This window comes from Equus caballus, chromosome 2 (genome assembly GCF_041296265.1).
Source record: "Equus caballus isolate H_3958 breed thoroughbred chromosome 2, TB-T2T, whole genome shotgun sequence".
NCBI lineage: Eukaryota > Metazoa > Chordata > Mammalia > Perissodactyla > Equidae > Equus > Equus caballus.
Genome location: NC_091685.1, coordinates 42,483,530 through 42,505,819, shown reverse-complemented (window position 1 = coordinate 42,505,819; position 22,290 = coordinate 42,483,530). Strand labels below are relative to the sequence as shown.

At 37.7% G+C, this 22,290-nt stretch overlaps 1 protein-coding gene across 13 annotated transcripts in view; it reads right to left on the bottom strand.

Moving 5' to 3' along the window:
• The window catches only part of RERE (arginine-glutamic acid dipeptide repeats), a 402,750-nt gene that overhangs the window by 142,143 nt on the left and 238,317 nt on the right, over positions 1–22,290 (bottom strand). For 11 of the 13 annotated variants that reach the window (XM_023635850.2, XM_070260991.1, XM_070260987.1 and 8 more), the window contains one exon: positions 20,029–20,133. The exons of 1 other annotated variant lie outside the window; for it this stretch is intronic. In XM_023635850.2, the coding sequence (XP_023491618.2) occupies positions 20,029–20,133 (105 nt within the window). Of the gene's footprint in view, positions 1–5,930; positions 6,281–20,028; positions 20,134–22,290 lie in introns of those variants that run through there. One more of the 13 variants, XM_023635854.2, reaches the window with a different exon arrangement.

Here is a 22,290-nt window from a genome sequence, read left to right as displayed (position 1 = left end):
GAAAGAAGATTCTAGAAACTCCACTTACTAGCTCATTCAAAAAGTGACCACGGAAATAGTCTGTGGGTCAGAACGAAATACACCAAATTTTAGGAATATCGAAAGGCAATTTATCAGAATCACTTCTTTTTAGAAGGGTTGTGGGCAGGAGTGAAATGAGGCTGATAAGGAAGGCGAGAACAGCCTGCTGGGTTTCTCAGATTTCTCCAACATGGACACCTATTTCTAAAGCAGTCTTTAACAAGTCTGCAATTGCCTTAAAGTCCAACATAGTATCTTAAAATCCAGGTAAATTTTGTCTCCTATTCCATAACATATTCTCACTCATTTTAAGATAGAAAAAGAAAACTGCCCTAAATCTGACTAAAACCTCTGTTTTTGTACCTCCTATCAGGATGTCCCACGACTTTGGCACCCTACTACTGGGAAGGAATAATTGTTATACACACCTGAGTTTAGATGCTCAGGTGCAGGGGAAGAGCAAAGACTCCAGAATCAAATGAACCTGGATTTAAATTCCGGTACCAAGGTTCTTGAAGTTCGAAGCATGATCTTAAAGACACAATTTAATCTCTCTGAGCCCCAGTTTTCTTATCTATGAAATGAGATTCATAATGGCTAGTTTGCAAAGTCGCTATAAAAATAAAAGATGATCTACAGAAAGAAGTAGACATAGTGCCTGTTCCACAGTAGTCATTACTATTATTAGCTCTAAGTACTGACAATAAGTGAGAATGGGAGCTAATTCCTCTATTATAAGTTCTTAAAGCACCACCTACCTCTCCTTTGGCCCTTATCACAGTCATGATTTTATATTTATTTTGTGTAATTATTTTTTTCGATGGCTGTCTTGCCATTTACACTGAAAGCACCCTGCGAGTAAGGAACCAAGTCTGTTTTCAGCTTATATCCTTCCCCCTTATATCCCAGAGCTGACTGGCATTCACTAAATATACTTTAAATGCATAAATGACTCCAATATTTTAACTCAACTACTGTTTAGCCATAGATAGCAACTAAGTGCTTTGTTGCAAAATTAAGTCAAGCCACCTGTGACAGAAGGCTAGCCCTCTAAGAAAAATTAATCTGAAACAGGCTTGATACACTACCCAGGAGGAAAAAAAATTCAGTATTCATTAAAAACAAAGAAAAAAGAAAAGGAGAATCAGTCAATAGTGAAAGCGTTAATGTTCCAAAATCATACACATATGCAAAGGTCAAGACAGGAAGTCATCCAAAATCCAAAATCATAATATTCTAACTTTTTCCTGAGGGAAGGTTCCTTAGAGGCCATCTGAGCCAATCTTCTGCCTTAACAGAAGAAACCAAGGCCTGAGGAGACAAAGGTGCTCTTTCAAGGGGTCACAGTGAGCTAATTACAGAGGATTCAAGGCCACAGAAGCAGTTCTCCTTCCACAGAGTCCCTCTAAATATAATTCAGAGTTCAGAACTAAGAATGTAGGCATTGGTTGAGGAATAAGAATTTCTATACTGACAATAAGATGCAGTAAATACAACCTCTACATAATATGTAACATCAGAAAAAAAGTGGTAAAAAAATTTTTAAACAACATGTGAGAAGGATCTAGTTTCGAAGCACTACAATGACCTTGCTCCACTGGCTAAACTTCTTATTTGTCTGACCTCTTCCCTGTTATGTAGTAATATGCAACATATCTGCCCATGACGTATGACTCCACCCCAACTCAGGCTCCTCATGGGTTTTACCGTTGTCACCTGCTGTAAAGTAGGAAACAGCTATAAGGACCGCAGCCCAACAAGGAGCTGCATGAACACATATACGACGCTTTACAAAACAAACCTTTTTTAAACCCTGCTTGATTGAAACAGTTTATAAAGCAGCAGTATTTGAAGACTAAGCCGATCTCCAGAACAAAAACGTTGCTGGCTTTCTGCACTCTGAAATTAACAGGAATGGAGTGTCCCCAGAAAAAGAGGGACTTTGGACCAAGTAATTATGTCTACAATGCACGTTTACATGTTTCTTTGTTCCCACTGGGAAGTCTCTGGGAAATGACATAAAAAATATGACCATCACCTTATTCCTCTTACTGTAGTGGTGTGAACATGGGAGGAGGGGGAGGAGGAGGCAGCAGCAGTGGTGATGGCAACACAAGCACTGACACACACATACATCCCTCCTGCTATGTTAAAGAAAGTGCAAGAAAAGAACAATGTTTAATGCTGAACACACCAAATGTTACAGGATATGGAAGTAAAGCTTCTTTAAAAAAAGAAATTCAAGAACGGTAGCTCTAAGAGAGCATAAGAAGAAAGTGGATTAATAAATGGTGGCTAAACATATTGGTCACTAATTTAATTACCATAATTCCTAACACAATTCCTAACATTGTCTTAGTTGAATAGGTTGACCCAAAACATACGGAGCTTATTGACAAAACTATACCCACATGAGATTGTAGACTTAGCCTCTGAGTTAATAACAATGAACTGAGCCACTATGTGCCAAGCACTTTCATACTGTTTTCATTCCATCTTTGTAACAACTGTGGGAAATAGTATTTATCTACATAGGACCTATGATAAAACTGAGGTCCAAAGGAGAGAAGGAACCTAGCCAACGTCACAGCTTGCCCAATGTCACATATTAGGTGGAATTTGAAGCATACCATCTAGCTCCAAATCTAATCTTTTCTCTTACCCTAGATGCCATTCATTTATTCAATATATTTATGCTGGAGGCCCATTTGACTCAGGCACTCTACTGGAACTGAGGCTACAAGAACAGACATTGTCCGTGCCCCTAGAAGCTTAAAGTACAATAGAGAAGACAATCAATCAAATAGTCAAATAAACGTATAGTTCAAAGAACTTTGATAGAAATAATGTCTAATTATCCCAACTGAATTAAAATGAACTCTTAGCTTAGACCCAAAATATCACAGAGGCTACAACATGAGACTAGATTAGTTTTCTTTCAGATTTGCTTTAAAGATATGTTCAAGAACCTGTATCCTCCCCCATCAGACACTGCTCAATACAGATGATTATCAGTTTGGGAGGAGACTCAAGAATGCATACATAATTTCAAATCTCCCTTTAGCCCCTATTTTCTATTTTCTCTCTCATTCTGTCAGATATTTGTCTTATAGCTTTAGAATGAATGCCTCTCTGGTGGAAGACAACTCAGTTCAGTAACGACCGAAAAGGAAAAATTAATTCAGAAGGAAAAAGGATCAGGAACAATAAACAACTGGAGAATCACAGACATGGTGAACATCAGGTCCGAGGCATATCAGAATCTTCCAATTCATAAGCTAACAAACCAGGCAAGAGTCTAGTAAGTGGTCAAAAGCAGAGCTATGCTGTGAACAGATTCACGGACTGCAAAACTTATGTTGACTGAGGAACATTTTAATAGATTCTGATTCAAGAGTCTAATATAATGACAAGAAAAGGTAATAACAAGATAACATTTTGGTGAACTTTTACTTTTCTATTTTTTGGACACATACACTGTCTATATTCACCAACATTTCCTGATACTCTGAAGCACAACAGGAGGGGAACAATAAACCAAAAGGAAACTAACTAGCATCCTTCCAATGCCCAAGCCACACAGACCCTAGAGGACTTCACCAACCAAGAGAAGAACTTCCCATATGTTGTTCCTTCACCTCCACCACCACACAAGCATAGAAGCTGTAAAGCAGAAGATGGTGGTCAGGAAATAACATTCCAAAAATATTTTTGCAAGACAGGAAAATATAGAACAAATGCATACCAGACAAAAAACAGCTCTAGGGACTTATCTTACTGGATTTGAAACAGAGAAATTTGACTCTTAACAACAAAGGGTTTCCACAGATTACAGTGGTAATTACAAGTCCTTGCCATCTAAACAGGTGGCTGCACACAAGCTCCACAAATGCACATTTGTATTAGGCCAGGCCAGTCCAGCCAGACAAGCAGGAGAAACCCGACCAGAATTGATTCAGCTACAGGTACAGCTTCCTTATCACATTCTTTTTGCTAAATGTAAGAAAAGTTTAAGAAGAATTAAAGATCCAAGAATTGAAAGGCAGGTCCACAGCTTTTTTCCTAACAAATATTCTCCTGACTCAAACAATGAGTTTTCTGAAATAAGTCTGAAACTTTAGTCCTACAAGGATCCCACATGTGAATAACCAGCAAATGCTGCAGCGTCCAGTTCCTCTAGTCTAGAGAAAGGATAATTTTACACTTACAACAGAGAAGAAGAAAAGAAAGTAAATGTGCTTCTAAATAAAGTGAAATAAAACAAGTTTGAGAAGCAACACGACATGGTATGGAGACAAGTGGATATCTGCCCCAAACTCCCAAATGCAATGTTCAAATAAATATGATCACAATGGGAAGACAGCCATCACATGAATGGAAAAGGAGATTAAAAAATAGTAATAAATGCACTAACCCTAAATTATCCCTGCATAATTCATCTCCTTAATCGCAATCCCAAAATTGAACTTGCTAGAAGCCAGATTATACTTCAGTAGTATTTTCAGTGGCTAGAATTCACTATTAGCCTGCCTAAAAACTTTCCACCAAAACCAGGGGCCTCCTCTGATAAGAGTTGACCATGCACAGCTCCATATTCATATTATACAACAAACAGCTTACATGAAGAATTTCTCCCTGCATCACCAATGTACAATATATTTCTTTCCTATCCTACGGGAGTTTTTCAGTTGCACATTCTTCTACATTGTAAACTTCCTTTCATCTTCACAAATGCACAAAACTTAGGTGTCACTTCAAAAGTTTTCCCAATTTTTATAAGAAAAAAGGGGAGAGGAAACAAAGAGGAACAACCAATATAATTCAAAAACTTCACTTAAAATCCACTTGGGTAAGAATTCAACTTGTCCTAAATCTGCTTATTATGATTGGCTGCCTAAGTTAGCAATGGTGAGAGCTATCTGTCTGAGCCCTGTCTGCAAACAGGACACGCAAAAAGCATAATTCCCCTCACAGAAAAGACTAGTGTCCAGCCCCATTAAGCAGTGGGCACAAAACCTGGCCTTGCCAATGCCTCCACCTTCTCAGGCATCAACTCCTCTTTTTACTCTTCTCCTACAGAGTTCTCAAGTCACACAACAAAATATACATACACAACAAATGCCATCTTCTGCTAAAATAAACAAAATACCTGGAACTTCAACTTCTAACACAAAATCACTGTGTACAATTTTTTTTAATGCCAAGAAATTTTCCATAAGCTCCAAAAGAAAGAACTGATTGCTTCCTTTTGAAGCAATAGAAAATAGTGTGACATAATATTTCATTTCTAAAAAAACCAATTTTAAGGTGATACTGTTGCAAGCACAATCCACAACTGTTTCCTGCATATGTCAAAACGTATGTACCGCGTTTTCAGACTTCAGAGAAAGATCACAGGAATTATAATTTGCTCTGGCAAACAGCCTCTCAACCAAAACAAGTTCCACCCACCTTCAAAGCAACCAATAGCTGCCCACCTAACACCCTTCCTAAAACATCCAAACAGAACTGCTCTCAGGCCCAAGCATTCCCTACCAGCCACACGGCAACCGAGCAGCCTGCAGGTTTGTTCTGCAGGTGCGGGAAGGCAAACAAGCTGGGCACCAGGCACCCAGCAAGACTCAGGTTAAAAGTACACCCGGAGAGGAAGGGGTGACGGAGAGGGGAAGAGGACAGCGACAGAGGGACTCACAACATTCTTCATTTGCTTAATGCATCTCTGGGTAGACCCCATTTTTAGCTTTGATTTCACGCTTCACAACACCACCTATATGACCAGCCAGGACTGAAGTAAAGGCTCTCAGGATCATGCACTATAAATGATGAAATGATTCATAAACATCTTCAGAAGTGAGAACGAGCAGCAAAAACCATCACTGTTTCGGTGAGGCCAGAGGAAGATAGCCTACCTGCAGGGGCTGAATGGATCATCCATGACTAACAGGCTCTGGTGAGTCTAGCTGGATCCCTGAACCTCTACTTACTGTTGAAACTCTGCCTCTTCTACTCTAACAACTCAAAATGGAGGCACATGCAGTCTGAGAGACCTCATAGAGCTTTCACTGAGCTTGTGCTATGACCTAAGCCTTCACGCAGAACGCAGAAACTTCCCCCTCACCCTGACAGGACTGAGCATGTGCTGTGACCCTCCCTCATCCATACACTGTCTCTCAACGCAATCAATCTCAACCCTGCTGTTTCCGTAAATAAAGCCCAGCCAACAGACTCTGCAGCTTCTCCCTGCATACCAAGCTAGTGTGCAGGGAAGTGGGGCCTTAGAAGGGGGATCCGAGACAGCCAACACCAGGGAACTTGACAAGCCGAGCCATCAGCCATCTAGAGTCTTCAGATAAACGCCCTGCTCTATCAAGACAACAGCAAGTTCTGTTTTGTCTGTTTTTTTTTTTTAATAAATTGGGTTTTTAAATAGCAAGATCTTCAAGAAAGAATAGAATCAAAAGGCACAGATATAAATGGCTATACATAAGATTAATTAACCAAAATACTGCAGCACATTTAAAAACATAGTTGTAGCTACTTAAGGGGAGCAACCCCACAAATTTCTTGTTGAAAACTTTAAACACTTAGAAAAAGGCCAGACAGACAAATTGTCACAGCTACAAATGCAGTGTAGTTGGTATAGTGAGCAGAGTATTAAGGAATACTGTATTTTATGCAAAGAGCTTCATCTCTATTAGATAAGAATTTCTAAAATTGCCTAAATAATAAATAAAAACATTTCCTAAAGTGATACTCACTCAGGTACGTCTAATTTGAATAATGCACTTCTAACAATAAGAAGGGCAGGAGGGTTCAAATCAAGAGGTCAAAGACCACCCTGCCACAAATACCCTAGCATCTAAAAATCTCAGTTGAGGTCTCCTGATTCAAAACTCTAGGCAACTCTAGGGGCCGGCCCGATGGTGCACCAGTTAAGTTCGCACATTCCACTTCGGTGGCCCAGGATTCATCAGTTCAGATCCTGGGAGTGGACATGGCACCGCTTGGCAAGCCATGATGTGGTAGGCGTCCCACATATAAAGTGGAGGAAGATGCTCACGGATGTTAGCTCAGGGCCAGTCTTCCTCAGCAAAAAGAGGAAGATTGGCAGTGGATGTTAGCTCAGGGCTAATCTTCCTCAAAAAAAAAAAAAAGAAAGAAAACTCTAGGCAACTCTTTATTAACATTGCCCATGAAACTAAATTCATTTAAAATTTAATCAGAAAAGATTTCTAAAGCCACACAAGCGAGGCCACAACATCCTAGTCATACTGATCACTATGAAGTATTCATACTGCTCACAGTATGAGCCATTTTCTGTTAAAACCTTTAACAACACATTTTATACCCTCTCCCCCAACCTCTGCCTCCAACAAAAGGCAAATTGGGCTGTCAGCTATATAAGAAATCCTACTTCTGGATCTGTATGTAGGCTTAGTTTCCATTTGCAAACTAAGAAATGATTCTATAATTAAAAAAGAAAACGAAGACCATGAGACTCCCATGTATTGTAAAGCAAATACAGGTGCCATTCCATTTCTTTAGTACTCCTGTTTATGCTATCAAATAAACTAAATTCTGAGACTACAATTAAATAAAAAACTCTCATTGTGCTGAAAATGTAATTTACACAACACAAGAAATGCCAAAATGCACTTAAATAAGTTTTACTCTCGACCGAGCACATGAAGCAAGTATGTACAGGTTGGAAGACCATTTTCCCTATTGGTATGTAAGATAACACGTCCCCAGAAGTAGGTGACTAGAAACAGTCTAGAGAAAAAGAGGAGCAATCGAATTAGACCCTAGCAGCCAAATTAGCATGAATATGACCACCAAAGTATTTCCTCCAAAAATGCATTTTTAAAAAAATACCAAGTCCTTTCACATGGAAAATATTCACCTGAAGAAATTAACATAAAATAATAATTTAATAAATTCACCATTATTCTGAAAAAACATAAAACTGTTCAAAAGAACACAGCACAAAAACAGTTATTGTGATAGAAAGTCAAGAAACGTGCACTATCATTTTGGTCCCACAGAATGCCCTGAGTGACACTAAGGCAAATTACCAACATCCTATGGCCCTTTTTCTGTAATACTAGATCCCAGTTGCAATCCCAACCTATTTCAACATCCTCTTCATTGTCTTTTCTGACACTGCCAACTCACAGCCGTCCTTTACACACCATTAGGACAGACTCCCGTTCTCCTGTCACCCCTCAGTGGCAGCACACCCCACGGCTCACTCTTAAGAGACCTCTTCCCTTTCATATCCTTTTGCATGGAGAATTCACCCACTCTACCACAATTCCAACCAGCTCCTCTGGAGACATCACCCTACTGGGAGCAGCTTGGAAACCTCAGAGAACTTTGTTTTCCTCTTGCTGCACTGTTATCCACCACAGCTTTTCTGGGGTACCTCACCTCTCTTAATACGTGTTAAGTTCTTTGGGAGCAAGGACAATATCAGCCATCTATATTGGGAACCACCTAACCCTCGTATTTTATTTTTGTATTCAGTTTATATTGGCTTATAACACTGTGTAACAGGTGTACATTACATTTCAGTTTCTGTATGGACTGCATTGTGTTCACCACCAATAGTCTAGTTTTTATCCATCATCATACATAGATGCCCCTTGATCCCTTTCACCCTCCCTCCACCCGCTTCTCCTCTGGTAACCATTAATCAGTTCTCCTTACCTACGTGTTTGTTTATCTTCCACATGAGTGAAATCATATGCCAACCCTTTCGTTTTGTAGTACCTCAAAAAAAATACATGTGATGCACTGAGAAGGGCATGATATCACTTATATAGTGGTCCTTGGCAAAGAATTACACAACTTAAATTTAATCATGAGGAAACATCAAACAAACCCAAATTAAAGAGTATTCAAGAAAACTGGCTTCTACTCTTCACAAATGTCAATGTCACGAAAAATCAAAAAAGGCTAAGAAACACGAAAACAAAGACAGGGAAAGGATATCAAAGAGCTACAACTAAATGTCAATGTGTGATCATGGAGGCAAATTACTATAAAGGTCAATATTAGAAAAGCTAGCAAAATTTGAATATAGACTATATGGTACTATATCATTGTTACCTCTCCTGATCTTGATAACCATACAGTGGTTATGTAAGAGAACCTTCTTGTTCTTGGGAAATACACATTGAAATATTGAGGGTGAAAGAAGCTTGATGTCTGCAATTCATTCCCAAATGATTCAGGAAAGGAAAATAAATACTACGAAGAAAATAAGGTTGCAAAGAGGGTAAATATAGAGAATAATACGGCAAAAACAGAAATAATAAAGCAAATCTGTAATAAAGTTAAAAAGATAACTAGCACATAACACAAAACCAATAAAATAACAAAGCAAATATTGCAAAACGTTAACAACTGGTGAATTGGGTAAAAAAATATATGAGAGTTCTATGTACTAACTTCATAACTCTTCAAGTTATGTATATAAAATTCCAAACTGAAAACGTAAAAATATAGAAAACAAAAAATACTTGTACTAGCCTTAAATCATCAATCCTCATGGAATCTGGAGAATAGACCACACCAGTGGCAATGAGTGACCTGCCTGGCTACCCACTTCCAGAGTGCTCTAATCCCCTGAATCCACTTAATACCCAGTTCCAAGTTCAATCCAACCTCAGAATATGAGATTAGTCCTCTTCCTTGTCAGAGACAATCAAGCAGCCCTGAAATCTAGTGGATTGGTAATTGAATGAGCTAATGTGTCACTTTTAACTATAAAATCCAATTCTAGAAATGGGCTGTGTTTCCACTGATGAAGCCATGTCTTACAGTGAGGACACCTCGGAACTCTACTCAGCATTTATGTGCCTCCAAGACCTGGGGCTTGTTTTCACCACTGGTTCTCTTGAACACCAAATGCCTGCTTACTGCTGCTGACTACCTGCCTGGACCTCACTCCTGCCACGACATCTCTCTAACCTATCATCTGGCTGCCTGCAGGGATATGCGCACACACCTGTGCATGAGCTGCCCCAGCGCTTCCTTCTATGCTGTACTGCTACATCATCCCAGAAGTCTGTGATCCCAAGTACATCTACATCGTCTCTGGATGCCAGACCTCCCTCTCTCCTCCAAGGAATCCCTAGCAAACAATGGGTGAAGGATTAACCCTTCTGGATAGATTAAAGGGGAGCTGAGCAGGTGAACTGAATACACTATACTAATGGAGTCTTTCTAAAACTAAAAGGTTTATTACATAAAAACTACAATAATTTTTAGTGAGCAGAAAATTTATGTTTTTCAAAGCTACAGTAAGAGCTGTAGCATGGAAGTTTTCTAGGTTTATTTTAAAGAGTTTACTACTTACCAGAAATAGAAAAATGTCTAAAATGTTTTATTAGCAAGTGTAAAGCAAAAATAGCAATAAAAACTTAACATTCAGGAAATTCTAGGAAAAAAATGCTTGTTGGAAAAAAGATACTCTATCTTAACTTTTAATTAGTACTAACCAGATGAACAGAAGGGAAGCTTTCAGAAACAGTTTAAATTTTATTTTCTAATTGTTCATAGTATGTGGAAATAGAACCGAGTTTTATATATATTGTTCTTATATGGATTAAGCATGCTGATTTATCTTAGTTCTAACAGTTTGTTTACATTTTCTCACATTTTCTGGTAAAAATCATTATATCACACTAATAAAGATTCATTTCTCCATTCCCAATTCTCACATATTTTCTTTTCATGCCTTAATGGACATGGAAATCCTTATATTGTTTCTGATTTTAGAGAGAATACTTCCAACACTCTGTCCTTAAGTATGGTGCTTACTGCAGGTTTTTGTCAGAATAAGGCAGTTTCATTCTACAGTTAATTTGCTAAGTCCCCCCCCCATACCGAATAAGTGGAATTTTATAAAGTGCTTTTCTACATCAAGATGATTATATATTTGTTCTTCAACATGTTAAAGTCATAAAATATGTTAACATTTAAATTATTATTAAACCATTCTTATACTCTATAAACTCAACTTGGACAAGTATATTTTTAATGCTTTGCTAGATTCCATTTTCTAATACTTTATTTAAACATTTTACATGCACGTTCCTAAGCATGACCTACAAATTTTACTTTTTATCTGGTTTTGGTATAAAGGTTTTACCAGCCTCTTAAACTGACTCAGGGAACTTACATCATCTTTCTCTGTTCTCCAGAACACTGGTAGAATTCACCTGTAAAGTGTGAGTCTAATTTGTTTTTCCTTTTTGGTCTAATGAGAAGAAAAGAAGTGTCCTGTACAAATTACGAAAACTGGCTTTAAAGAAAGAAGGCATGCATTTTTTACCCACTTCCTCTTTCTTCTAGCCTGAAATTGGGATGTCCTGGCTACCATACCATCACTGCCTTGAGCACAAGGTATCAGCTGAAGTTAAGGATAGCAGAGGGTGGTGGGTCCCTAATGGTAGTGGAGCCCCACACCAGCCTAGGATTGCTTCCCTTCAAACTTTGCTTCCATGAGAGAGAAGTAAAAGTTCTATTTTGTTTAAGCATGTTGTACAGTCTCTTTCTGATAGCTCTAGTTTTTAAGTTCTTAGGTGCGCTTCTTACCATTGTTTTATCTGACTCAAGTTGATGGCACATGGTTTCTTCCCACATTTTGTAATTTTTGACAGCAAGCTCAAGATTCAAAGATATTTTATCTGCAGATATCCTACAGGTTCTTGAATGAGGGTGTGTTCCTCCAAAAAAATTTTACATATGCTTCTGTCAGGTGTCCTGGGTGGCTCATTGGCACACCACCACTTTTTATATTATCTTCTTATTCTGAAGTTCTCACATTTTTCAAGCATGTAAATTCAAGCCCCAACTGCCATGGGGGCAAGGCCCAAAGTTATGAATTAAAAGAGGAATTCTCCCTCTATTCTTCCTCTTCTGTTTTGGGTCCAGAGTCCCAATCCCAAACAGCTTTCCCTGACACCTCCCTCTATAGTTCTAGATATGTTACCTAGTTTAATCTTTTCACCAAAAGAACAGACCTTTGATGGACCTAACCTTGTACAGGGCTCTCAGTTCCAACTCCCCAACCCCTTGAGATAAAGGCCTCATCTCCTGTACCTGATTGGTGTTAACACCAAAGACCCTTTGTTAAGGAGATGAGAAACCGACCTGAGCACCTCTGATCATGGGCTGCTGAAGAAGGATCAGCTTACTGCTTTACTTTTCAGTTTCTCTTAATTCTTGCAAGCTCAGGCCTGCATTTAACTTTTATTATATTTCACTCAACATTTGTACATGTTTACTGGCAAAAGGCATTGAGCATGTATAGGTGTATGTGTATGTATTAAGATTATAATTAAAATATTGTTTATATATAATATGCATATAATCACGCATTCCTTTATTAGTTCATCTTCCATTATGAACATAATACCATGTCATTAAATATTTACAAAAATATTTGTAATGAGCACCTTGCATGCCATCATACGGATGGCCCATAATTTATTCTCATATTGTTGAACATTTCTGATTTTTCCAGTATTTGGTTATGCTAAATAACATTGTGATCATCTTTTTTCAACATAAATTTTTATACTTCAGCTGAAAAGTGACAATCTAGATCCTCTTTCTTTCAATGCCCACAAAGATGTATAGTCAAAGAAAAACACAAACATGGGTTATAGAATTATGTATTTTTTCAGTTTGCTTCTTTAACTTCTGTATTTGTCAAGTTATTCTCTAGTGAGCACATATTTTTTTCTTCATTAGAAAACCTAAAAGGTATTTTCCAACACAGCCAAAAGAAAATTAAGTTGTATATGAATCAACCTATGATGAAATTATAGAAGTTAAGAGCACAAGCTTTGGAGTCAAATAAGCTTGGGGTTTCCTGTTTACTAACTATATGACTTAGGTGGTTATTTAACATAATACCAATTTCCTCATTTATAAAATAAAGATAATACCAACCTCACTGAACTTTCATGGGAATTGAATAAATTAAACAATCTAGCACAGAGTAAGCGTTCACTACATGGTAGTAGTTGTTCTCCCATGCACCTTGAACAGATGATGTTACAAATTTGGTTCCCTGAGGCCACATTAAGAAATATCAAATGCTAAATCTACTAAAGATACAACTCAAGATGTCAAAACCCCATCCATGGGGCCAGCCCCGTGGCCAAGTGGTTAAGTTTGCGCACTCAGCTTCGGCCGCCCGGGGTTTCACCAGTTGGGGATCCTGAATGTGGACATGGCACCGCTCATCAAGCCATGCTGAGGTGGTGTCCCACATGCCACAACTAGAAGGACCCACAACTAAAAATACACAACTATGTACCAGGGGGCTTTGGGAAGAAAAAGGAAAAATTTTTTTAAATCTTAAAAAAAAATAAAAGCCCATCCATGTATGGGAGAGAGCAGAATCAGTGACAGGAAAGTGGAAGAAAGGTATGAAGGATAATGAAACAAGATTTTTCACCATTAAAGATGAAGAATTATAAATAAGGAAAAAGGGGGGAAAAGTAGCAGGAACTCTGTGGTTTTAGAACTAGAGAATTTGGTATGAACACAGATATACAGATAAAGAAACATAGATGTACAAGAGTGCATTCTCTCTCTCTCTCATACACACACACACACACACACACACTCAGAAGGCCTGCGAGCAGTGATACAAAGTAATGAGCACATCTAGCACCAGATCTTGGTTTCTAAGTATCATTCCCCAAACTCTGGGACAATCGGACCTCAAAATGAATGCTGATGGTAACAGATTATAAACAACTGAATGAAATAGGAAGCCATTAGTCCATCCTGATAAATATAAATGAATAAATTAAAGTTTGATGAGAAAGAGGATATCTACATAGTTTCAAAGCAACCTCCCAGAAAGTGGTCATTAATTATAAAAGGAATAAGAGAAATTTTACAATTGCAAAGCCTGGCAGTCAGCAACTTATTCAATTAAGCAAAGTGAACATTAACAGCATTGGAACAAACTAGAATTGTGTACCACCTAATAAGATGCAGGGAAAAAAATGAAAAAAAAACCCCAGCTGATTTCTGAGCTTTCCCTGTCAAAGATACAAGATCTAAATCTAATAATAAGGAAACATCATAAACGCAAACTGAGGGACAGTCTACCAAATAATTAGCCTATACTTCTCAAAAGTACCAAAGTCATGAAGTGAAGGAAAGACTGAGAAGCTGTTCCCAAGTGAAGGAGACTAAACCGACATGACAACTAAATCCAGAATGCTGAACTGGATCCTTTTGCTTAAAGGTCTTTATTGGGAAAACTGATAAAATTTGACTGGAGTCTGAGAATTGTATGCTAATAACATTTCATCGTTAATTTCCTGATTTTGAGGACTTTATCATGGTTACGTAAGAAAATGTCCTTGTTCACAGAAAATACATAAAGTATTGAGAGTATGATACAGACTCACAGTGACAACATATTTCAAATGGTTCACTTAAGAAAAGGTCTTCTACTGTACTTGCAACTGTTCCATAAGGTTGAAATTGTTTAAAACACAGTAAAATAAAATGAATTATGCAAGTGAAACACTCAGAGCAGTGCCAGGCACGTAGTACTCACTAACTGTAGCTATTATTAGTAACATTATTGCCACAGTCAGTCAGGGAGAGATTAAATATAATTCCTTGCAAGTATCTCAGTTTACAACTGCTACTAAATGTAGCGATAAATGTCCTTAAGCCTCAATACAGTCATGTGCTGCATAAAGACATCAGGATCAACAACAGACCCCCATACACAACGGTGGTCCTGTAAAACTAGTACCATATAGCCTAGGTGCATAGTAGGCTATAATATCCAGGTTTGTTTAAGTATACTCTATAATGTTCGTACAACAACAAATCACCTAACAATGCATTTCTCAGAACGTATCCTTGTCATTAAGTGACGCATGATTGTATTGCTAAAAGAAACTCCGCAGAAGAAGAAAAGCAAAGAGGGCCCAGGTCATAGCAGGTGACCAGAGGCAATCACGAACCTTCTATCCTGGGTGATAAAAGCAGATCTGAGCCCTCAACTTGTTTTCTACCTGATGAGCAAGAGAAGACTCATGTTCAAGAAGCAAAGGACCAAGAACATAACTAGATGTTTCATGTTGCAGACCAAGCCTCTGAAGAGACCACTGAAGATTTTATAAGATAGTATTAGAGAGAAAGAAAGAAAGATCAGTGAGCATCAATACAAAATGCTACATTTTAAATAATAATTTTCTTCACCACCCCTAAATGCACTTTAGGGACTAAAGAACTCTAATTAAGCAAGGGGAAACAAATGGACTGGTCCCTGGGAAACTTCATGCTTAATAATTTAAAGATAAAGACATCTCCTCCCAAAGGGTCACTATGGAATCTTTTGTTCTTACTGGGACTCCACTCACCACTACTTCCTTCCCCTCCTAACTCACTGGTCTGAGGCAGAAAGGTAAGGAAAACTATACACCCAGAAAGATACACACTCAGAAAGGGTCAGAAAGTACAGTAAAAACGGCACTGGCCAACAGGCTGAACCTGCTGAGGTGGGGGGGGATGGGAAGATGGGAAAAAGGACTATCAAAACTTCAATAAAACCTACACACTATAGGGGATAAACTCATTTGCTATAAAAAGCCCAAATCTATTTTTCCCAATAAAATTTTTTTTCAATTTTGGTTCTCTCAGATTTTTCACTGAAATATTCTGACTGTAGAAATGTATTATTTCACATCAATATCACTTACATATTCATTATAATTGTTGGGTCAGTTTCATTAAGGTCAATGAAGAAATTTATCTACATTTTTAGTAACTGTTACATATTTTCTATGAATTTTACAATCAATATTCCAAGCAGAGTCAAGAATCCCCAGTGCTCAGACTTCCATATGTCAGCACAATCAACCAGGTGGTTAATGGTCTGGTAGAATCAAGATATCTTGGGAAGTAGTTTATGTTTTGCTTTTCGATTTAAGATTTCACAAGGTTTAAAAACAAAAAAACTTGGATATTTTTCAACCTTTTCCTCAAAAGAAATTTATAATTATTGCTGCAATTCCCAAGAAGCAACAAAAAACCTGACAGTTAACAAAAGCTACGTACAGGGTAGCTTTTGCCATCCCCATTTTACTGAGGTGGAAACAGAGTCCAGGAAGTACAAGCCTTACCCACAGACACAAAGATGAAGTGGTAGCAGAGGACCAGAACCCAGGCTTCCTGGGTCCAAGAGGGGAGATCTTTCCAGGTTGTCGATCTTAACAAAAGGATCGAGCAGTCAGATTAAATGGCAATGTGTACTGGACAAACGAAAAAGCAACTAAGGATAGTAAAAGGATGAATGTAACCATGTCTCCATGCTAGTCTCTATTTATAAGCTAAGCCCAACCTACTTTAGTTCAACCACGGATACTGGTGTTTTGGTCAGATGTATATAAGGTCTAATTGGCTTTACATACTAAGATCTCTGAGCTGAAAAATACTGAGTTGATTTAGTTTCTAACCAGACTGGATCAGATCCTTTAAACAAAATAAGAACATAATGACACTATGTTGCAGAGTATGCTGTCTGCAGAAGTAAATTTGAGATGAATCTTGTTCATATAGGGAAAGTGAACACTCCCTAAGGGCAGAAATGTCAAAACAAACTCCAAAAGCAAAGCCCAATTACCTAAGGGTTCAAGTTGAGGCCAGCATTAGATTCAAGTTTCTCATTTGTCAGCCTCTTGTAGCTTGTATCCTACTTGAAGCTAGACGCATCTGCCCCCAAATTTTTCACCCAATTAAGTTGTGTTCCTTTCATGTCATGGCAAGCAAAAATACAGTGTCACAATCCTTTGCTAAGACTCTTAGGGTCAGAGGATTTTCAGCATTTAGAACTTTTTGGATTTAGAAAGGTACTAATAGCGAATACACCACATAGTATGTAATACCCTGCAGTGTCTGAGCAATAACCTCTCTTCTATTGAATTGGTACTTCTGTGGTAAAAGTTGCACAAATTCACAAGAGAGTGAACTAAATTAGGAATATAAATAGCCTCACATCAGTTCAGGTCAAGTTTGACCATCAAATGTGTTTGAGCACCAAGCTTAGCATAAAATTTTTTTTATTTTCAGAGCTTTCAGATTTCAGAATTGAAGATGAGAGATTATAGATCTGGATTATTGTGGATGCTTTATTAGTACTAATGATCAGTACTCTGGGTAGAAAAAAATTAATGAAATATAAATTTATACCTAATAACATAGTAATTCCATGCCAATTACCAAGAAATCCACCCTCCCCAAATTTTAAAGGCAATGAACCAAAGAGTATAGAAAAATCTGTTTCCCACTATCATACGTGTCTTCAATAAAGTAATACCATCAAAACCAAAAAGTTCTGGACAACCAGACCTCTGACAACACACAACATTCAGAAATATAATAACCAGGTTAGGGGGAAAATAAAATAGTAGCCAAATACTGGGGTTTTTCGAAAAGGACCTATGCAATAAACATGATAAAAAACTCCACCTTTCAGTGCTGGCTAATACGCTAAATAAGTTATGGAATATTACATAAATCAACTTTTAACTACTATCAGAAATAAATCCATCTGAAGCTCCAATTTCAACTGCTCACTTAGAGTAAAATTCCTGCATTATTTAAGGGGAGGGGAAAGTCATGACAGTTTATAGTCACAGAATCACCATTATTTAACTTACGCTCTTACAGATATATGCACTATCTCACAGGATTATTACTAACAGTGTGACATTTCCTTTCCAATGACTCAGGGCACTAAGAGTCAGCACACAGCCCCATGCAGCCACAATTAGACGCTAGTCCCGCTCATTCAAATGAGCAGAATTATACCAGAAACCAGTTCATCACATGGCCCCATTCCCCACAAACTTGAAACAAAGACAGAAACGGAGGTAAATTCTGCAAGGGTGTGTACCCTGAGTATTCTAAGGATCGGGTTGCACATAAGCCAGATGGAGGAAACACAGTTTTTCTACTCTCTGTTAATTCATCATTTGAGAAGCGGTAGGAACTGTACACACAACCCCAAACTTCAGAGGTATAAAATGGAGTTCAGGGTGAAACCAGTGAGCTAGGGCAAGCGGCCACACTGGCTCCACTGCTGCAAAGTTTTACACGCACTTTGTGAGAAGTTTGAGATCTGCCACAAACTTTACTTGAGGCAGACGTTCAAATGTTTGTTCAAGTCATCCAATATCCCTCAAACACTTACAATACACCAAGCACAAGCTGGACATGAGAACACAAGCACAGAAACAAGTAAATGGTGACTCGGAAAGTCAAAGCATTACAAGAAGTGATTCAGGATGCAAATCCTATAAATGCACTGGTATAGGCACCTCTTTGTGTTGCTTTTTCAGGTGAGAGAAAAATAACATCCTTGTACTGTATACCTGACCCACATTTTAAAACAAAATTGATGGGAAGTATCATTCTGAATGACCGCCAGCAACACACAATGAATAATGAAACGGGAACTTGCATGAGTCTCTACTTTACAGAGCTAAGTTATATATCACTTTTAATACACACTTAGCAAAAACAGATGCATAACCAAAACCAGTAAAAAATAAATTTGGTTGACTGTTATGAATTCAAGAGCTAAACATTTGAAACACAAAAGCTATTTAGTCAATTTGCTAATACAATCTAACTTGCGCAATATGACAACTGTTATCAGATAGTTTAATAAACAGGGCATCAGTGAAACAAAAGGCTCCTTTGTATCTAGACAGAAACCCAAGTTCAAGTGTTCCACTCTTCACTCGGGCAACAGGAAGATATGACCAGGCAGTCAATAAATGTGCATATGAAATAAACATTTCAAAATGTAAGATGCTTTTGAAATATTACCATCGATCAGCTTTGTCATTGGGAAAGGGCATACTTTTGAAAGAAAAATAAAAGCTCAAATTCACTGTTTTCTAAAGAAAAAAAGGTAAGCAAAAAGGTGACCAGTACATTATTACCCCTATTACTGCTGTCTAGTAAATAGTGACACTAACATATATGCCCCAATAGAGCTTTATGCAATCTCTTACAGCCACAAAAAAGAATACGTTGCCTTTTATTAACCCTAAGTTGACTGTCTAAACAGCAACATTCTAAATTTTACATATAATTTCTCGGCATCCTCTAGGAAAACATTTTCACTAAAACAATACCCATCTTGCAATTACACTTAATGTAGTTCTTCCACTAACTTCCTTGAGCCAAGTATCTTTAATTTCTTTCTAAATCCTCATATTTGTAGATTATGCCTTGGGTGTCCTGAGCAGAGACTACTCGATCACCTGCTAACATGTTTAAAACCCTTAATGAAACACGTTTGGTACAGGATAAATACAAACGCGTATACCTTTACAGAAGTTCTTCCATGTCTAAGTTAAATTATGTACAGACAAAAACAAAGAATTCTGGTAAATTATTTTGACTTTTTCATTTAAAAAATAATTCTTCCTGTTACATAAGTCTTACCAAGATGGTTGAGAACCGGATGTATGCATCTCCTACTAGTGGTCTTACTAGAAATATTTCAGTGAGTGTTCCTCAGGTTTTATTAAGTGAACAAAACAAATGACTAACCAACAAACTTTCCTTAATGTGCCAGTGTTTACAATACGGTAACACGGGAGGCTTGACAGAATGTGCATTAAGGTAATAATCTGCATTAAGGTAATAATCTGCCAATTCATAAGTTCAAAACACAGATCAACTAAACATATGTCTTTATCTTGCCCTCTCTAAACCCAAATTTTCTCAGTTTTCCTTTCTTAAAAAAATAAAGTACAGACAATAAGATGCTTTAGACACGAAAGACATTAACTAGAACTCCTTCCAAAAAGATTTACTATAGGATTTTAAGGTCGTTTTTTAAAATCGTATTAGTATATGCCCAGATATGTAAACACACACACATACAAGTGAGAAAAGTAAAAGTTCTCACTGAGTGGGCCCAAGTGACTCACTTACCTTGTCTCAGGGTTGTAGCCTAATATGTAGAAAAATGAATCCACTCGGGCTTTAAACTCTCTAGCAGCAAATATGTCAGAAAAATGGGAAATGTTACACTTCCCTCTGAAAATAAACAAACAAACAAAAATACATTAGTAATACCCTCAATTGCTTTGCAAACCAAAATATAACTGGATGGGCAAGGGTGGGGAAATATATAACTAAATCTATGCTACTCTAAGACATGCAGAATAAGCTATAAACTCCATAATTATCTATTCAGAAAACTGGAAGTTCCAAAAGAAGAAAACGTCCAGTATTATATCTTTTTGTTTCATGACTGCTTCAACCTACAACTTTACAATTTAACTGTTTTCATCTCACCGTTTGAGTCAGAGAGTAAAATTAATTAAACCACAAAGATAAATTGAGGATAGAACTGTGATAAAAGGATATTAAACTAGAAATGACAGGGAAAAGTTCAAACCGCAGTTAAATTACTTTATGAAAACAATCCATCTAAAGTCTTTCTAAATCATCAAAGCAAAATGGACTTTTTCTTCCTGCTACCTTATGACAGGCACAATGTATAACTGTTAAATATTTTTCTTCTCTTTTAATGTGCAAGAAATAAACTGACTTGGAAATTAAAAACTAGAGAAATTTTAACTTTTTAAATACATACATGGGCTCTAATATACAAACAATACCTCCCAAATTTTCAGGTAACATTAAATAACTAAGTTGGGAAACACTTTCCCATGGATATATTGCAATAAAGAGCAGTAAGGTTTCCAAGTTCACCTACCAACAAAAGGTAAAGCATAATATAACTGAAAACTCTACAATACTACAGAACTCCTTATGCAGTGTTTCTATGCACCAAATGTAAATGTCAGAAACATTATACCACGTGGTAGGGCCCACCTTCCCGCTACACACGCACACAGGTGTGCGAGCACACGCGCGCGCGCGCACACACTCACACATACACAGAGATATACACCTGTTGGGAGAATTCCCAGGGTTCCCAAAGAGGCAGGGAGGTTTTAAGAACTCCAACTCCCTCAGTGGTCACAGAAGGTAACTTGAAAGTCTAGTGGAAGCCAACGGCTGCAATTAAAGGAGATGGAACGGGAGGACTGAAAGCACACCAATGCAGGGTGCACCCAGGGACGTGCCCTCCCACTGCACAAACAGGCATTCCATTCCTATCAGGACTCCAGGAGCTGGCACATTAACAACACACACTCAGCTAACGGCCAAGGTGTGAGTGAAAGAAACTGGCTGAGGGATATCAACATGGGGATAGACAATCATTCACTTCCTACTGAGAGATTAAAAAACAATGTCCTCCTTTCCCACAGGGCTTAAGTAACCGTGACCAAAGCTCCAGTAATGGGCAGAAGCTAAGATAGACCCAGACAATCTCCATTTTAAAATTAAACAAAAATGCTACTGATTTAGTAAAGTTCCTTTGGGAACTACTGATTAGAAGATAATCCAAGGATACTGGGCACGTGAAATGTGGCTGGTGTAACTGAAGAGAACTGGATTTTAACTTTTACTTCATCTTAATTAATGTAAATTTAAATAGCCACATGTGGCTAGTGGCTACTATACTGAACACCACAAACTGTTAATAGAACATTTCCATCATCACAGAAAGTTCTATTGGAAGCACTGATTTGAAGTTAACAAGATAACAATTAAAGAAAAATATGGACTAGGTATCAACTTTCCATACCCAGGACTTATCCTTCTAGTATTTAGCTGGCATTAAAATGAGCTTTTGGAAAAGACAACGCAGGTAAGATCACTGAACAAAGCATTCACTCTGTAACTAACTACCCATCTATCATAAGTGATTTAGTCCCTGAAGCTTAGAATAAACAGCTAAGTTCCTTTTTCAGTTAAATAGGGATAAGAATACCTATTTTGATCTTCTTAATATTTTTATGAGATAAATGTAATATGATCAAATAAGAAGTCTAGGAAACTTTGTGTACTATTCAGTGCTATGTAAAATAAGTTATTTCCATCACTGTCCATTACTAAGAAAAGTGCTTCTTCTTTTACTATTCTTTGTTATTACTCAAATTTAAGTTTACCCTTAAACTTGAGTAATTAATTAATGTATTAATGAAAGGTACAGAAACCCCACCAACCCACAATTCTAAACAAAGGCACTGGAAGTCAGACATGTTTATGAAGGGCTTCTCAATCTCAGCACTAATGACATTTTGAACTGAAGAACTCTTTGCTGTCAGGGGCTGTGCT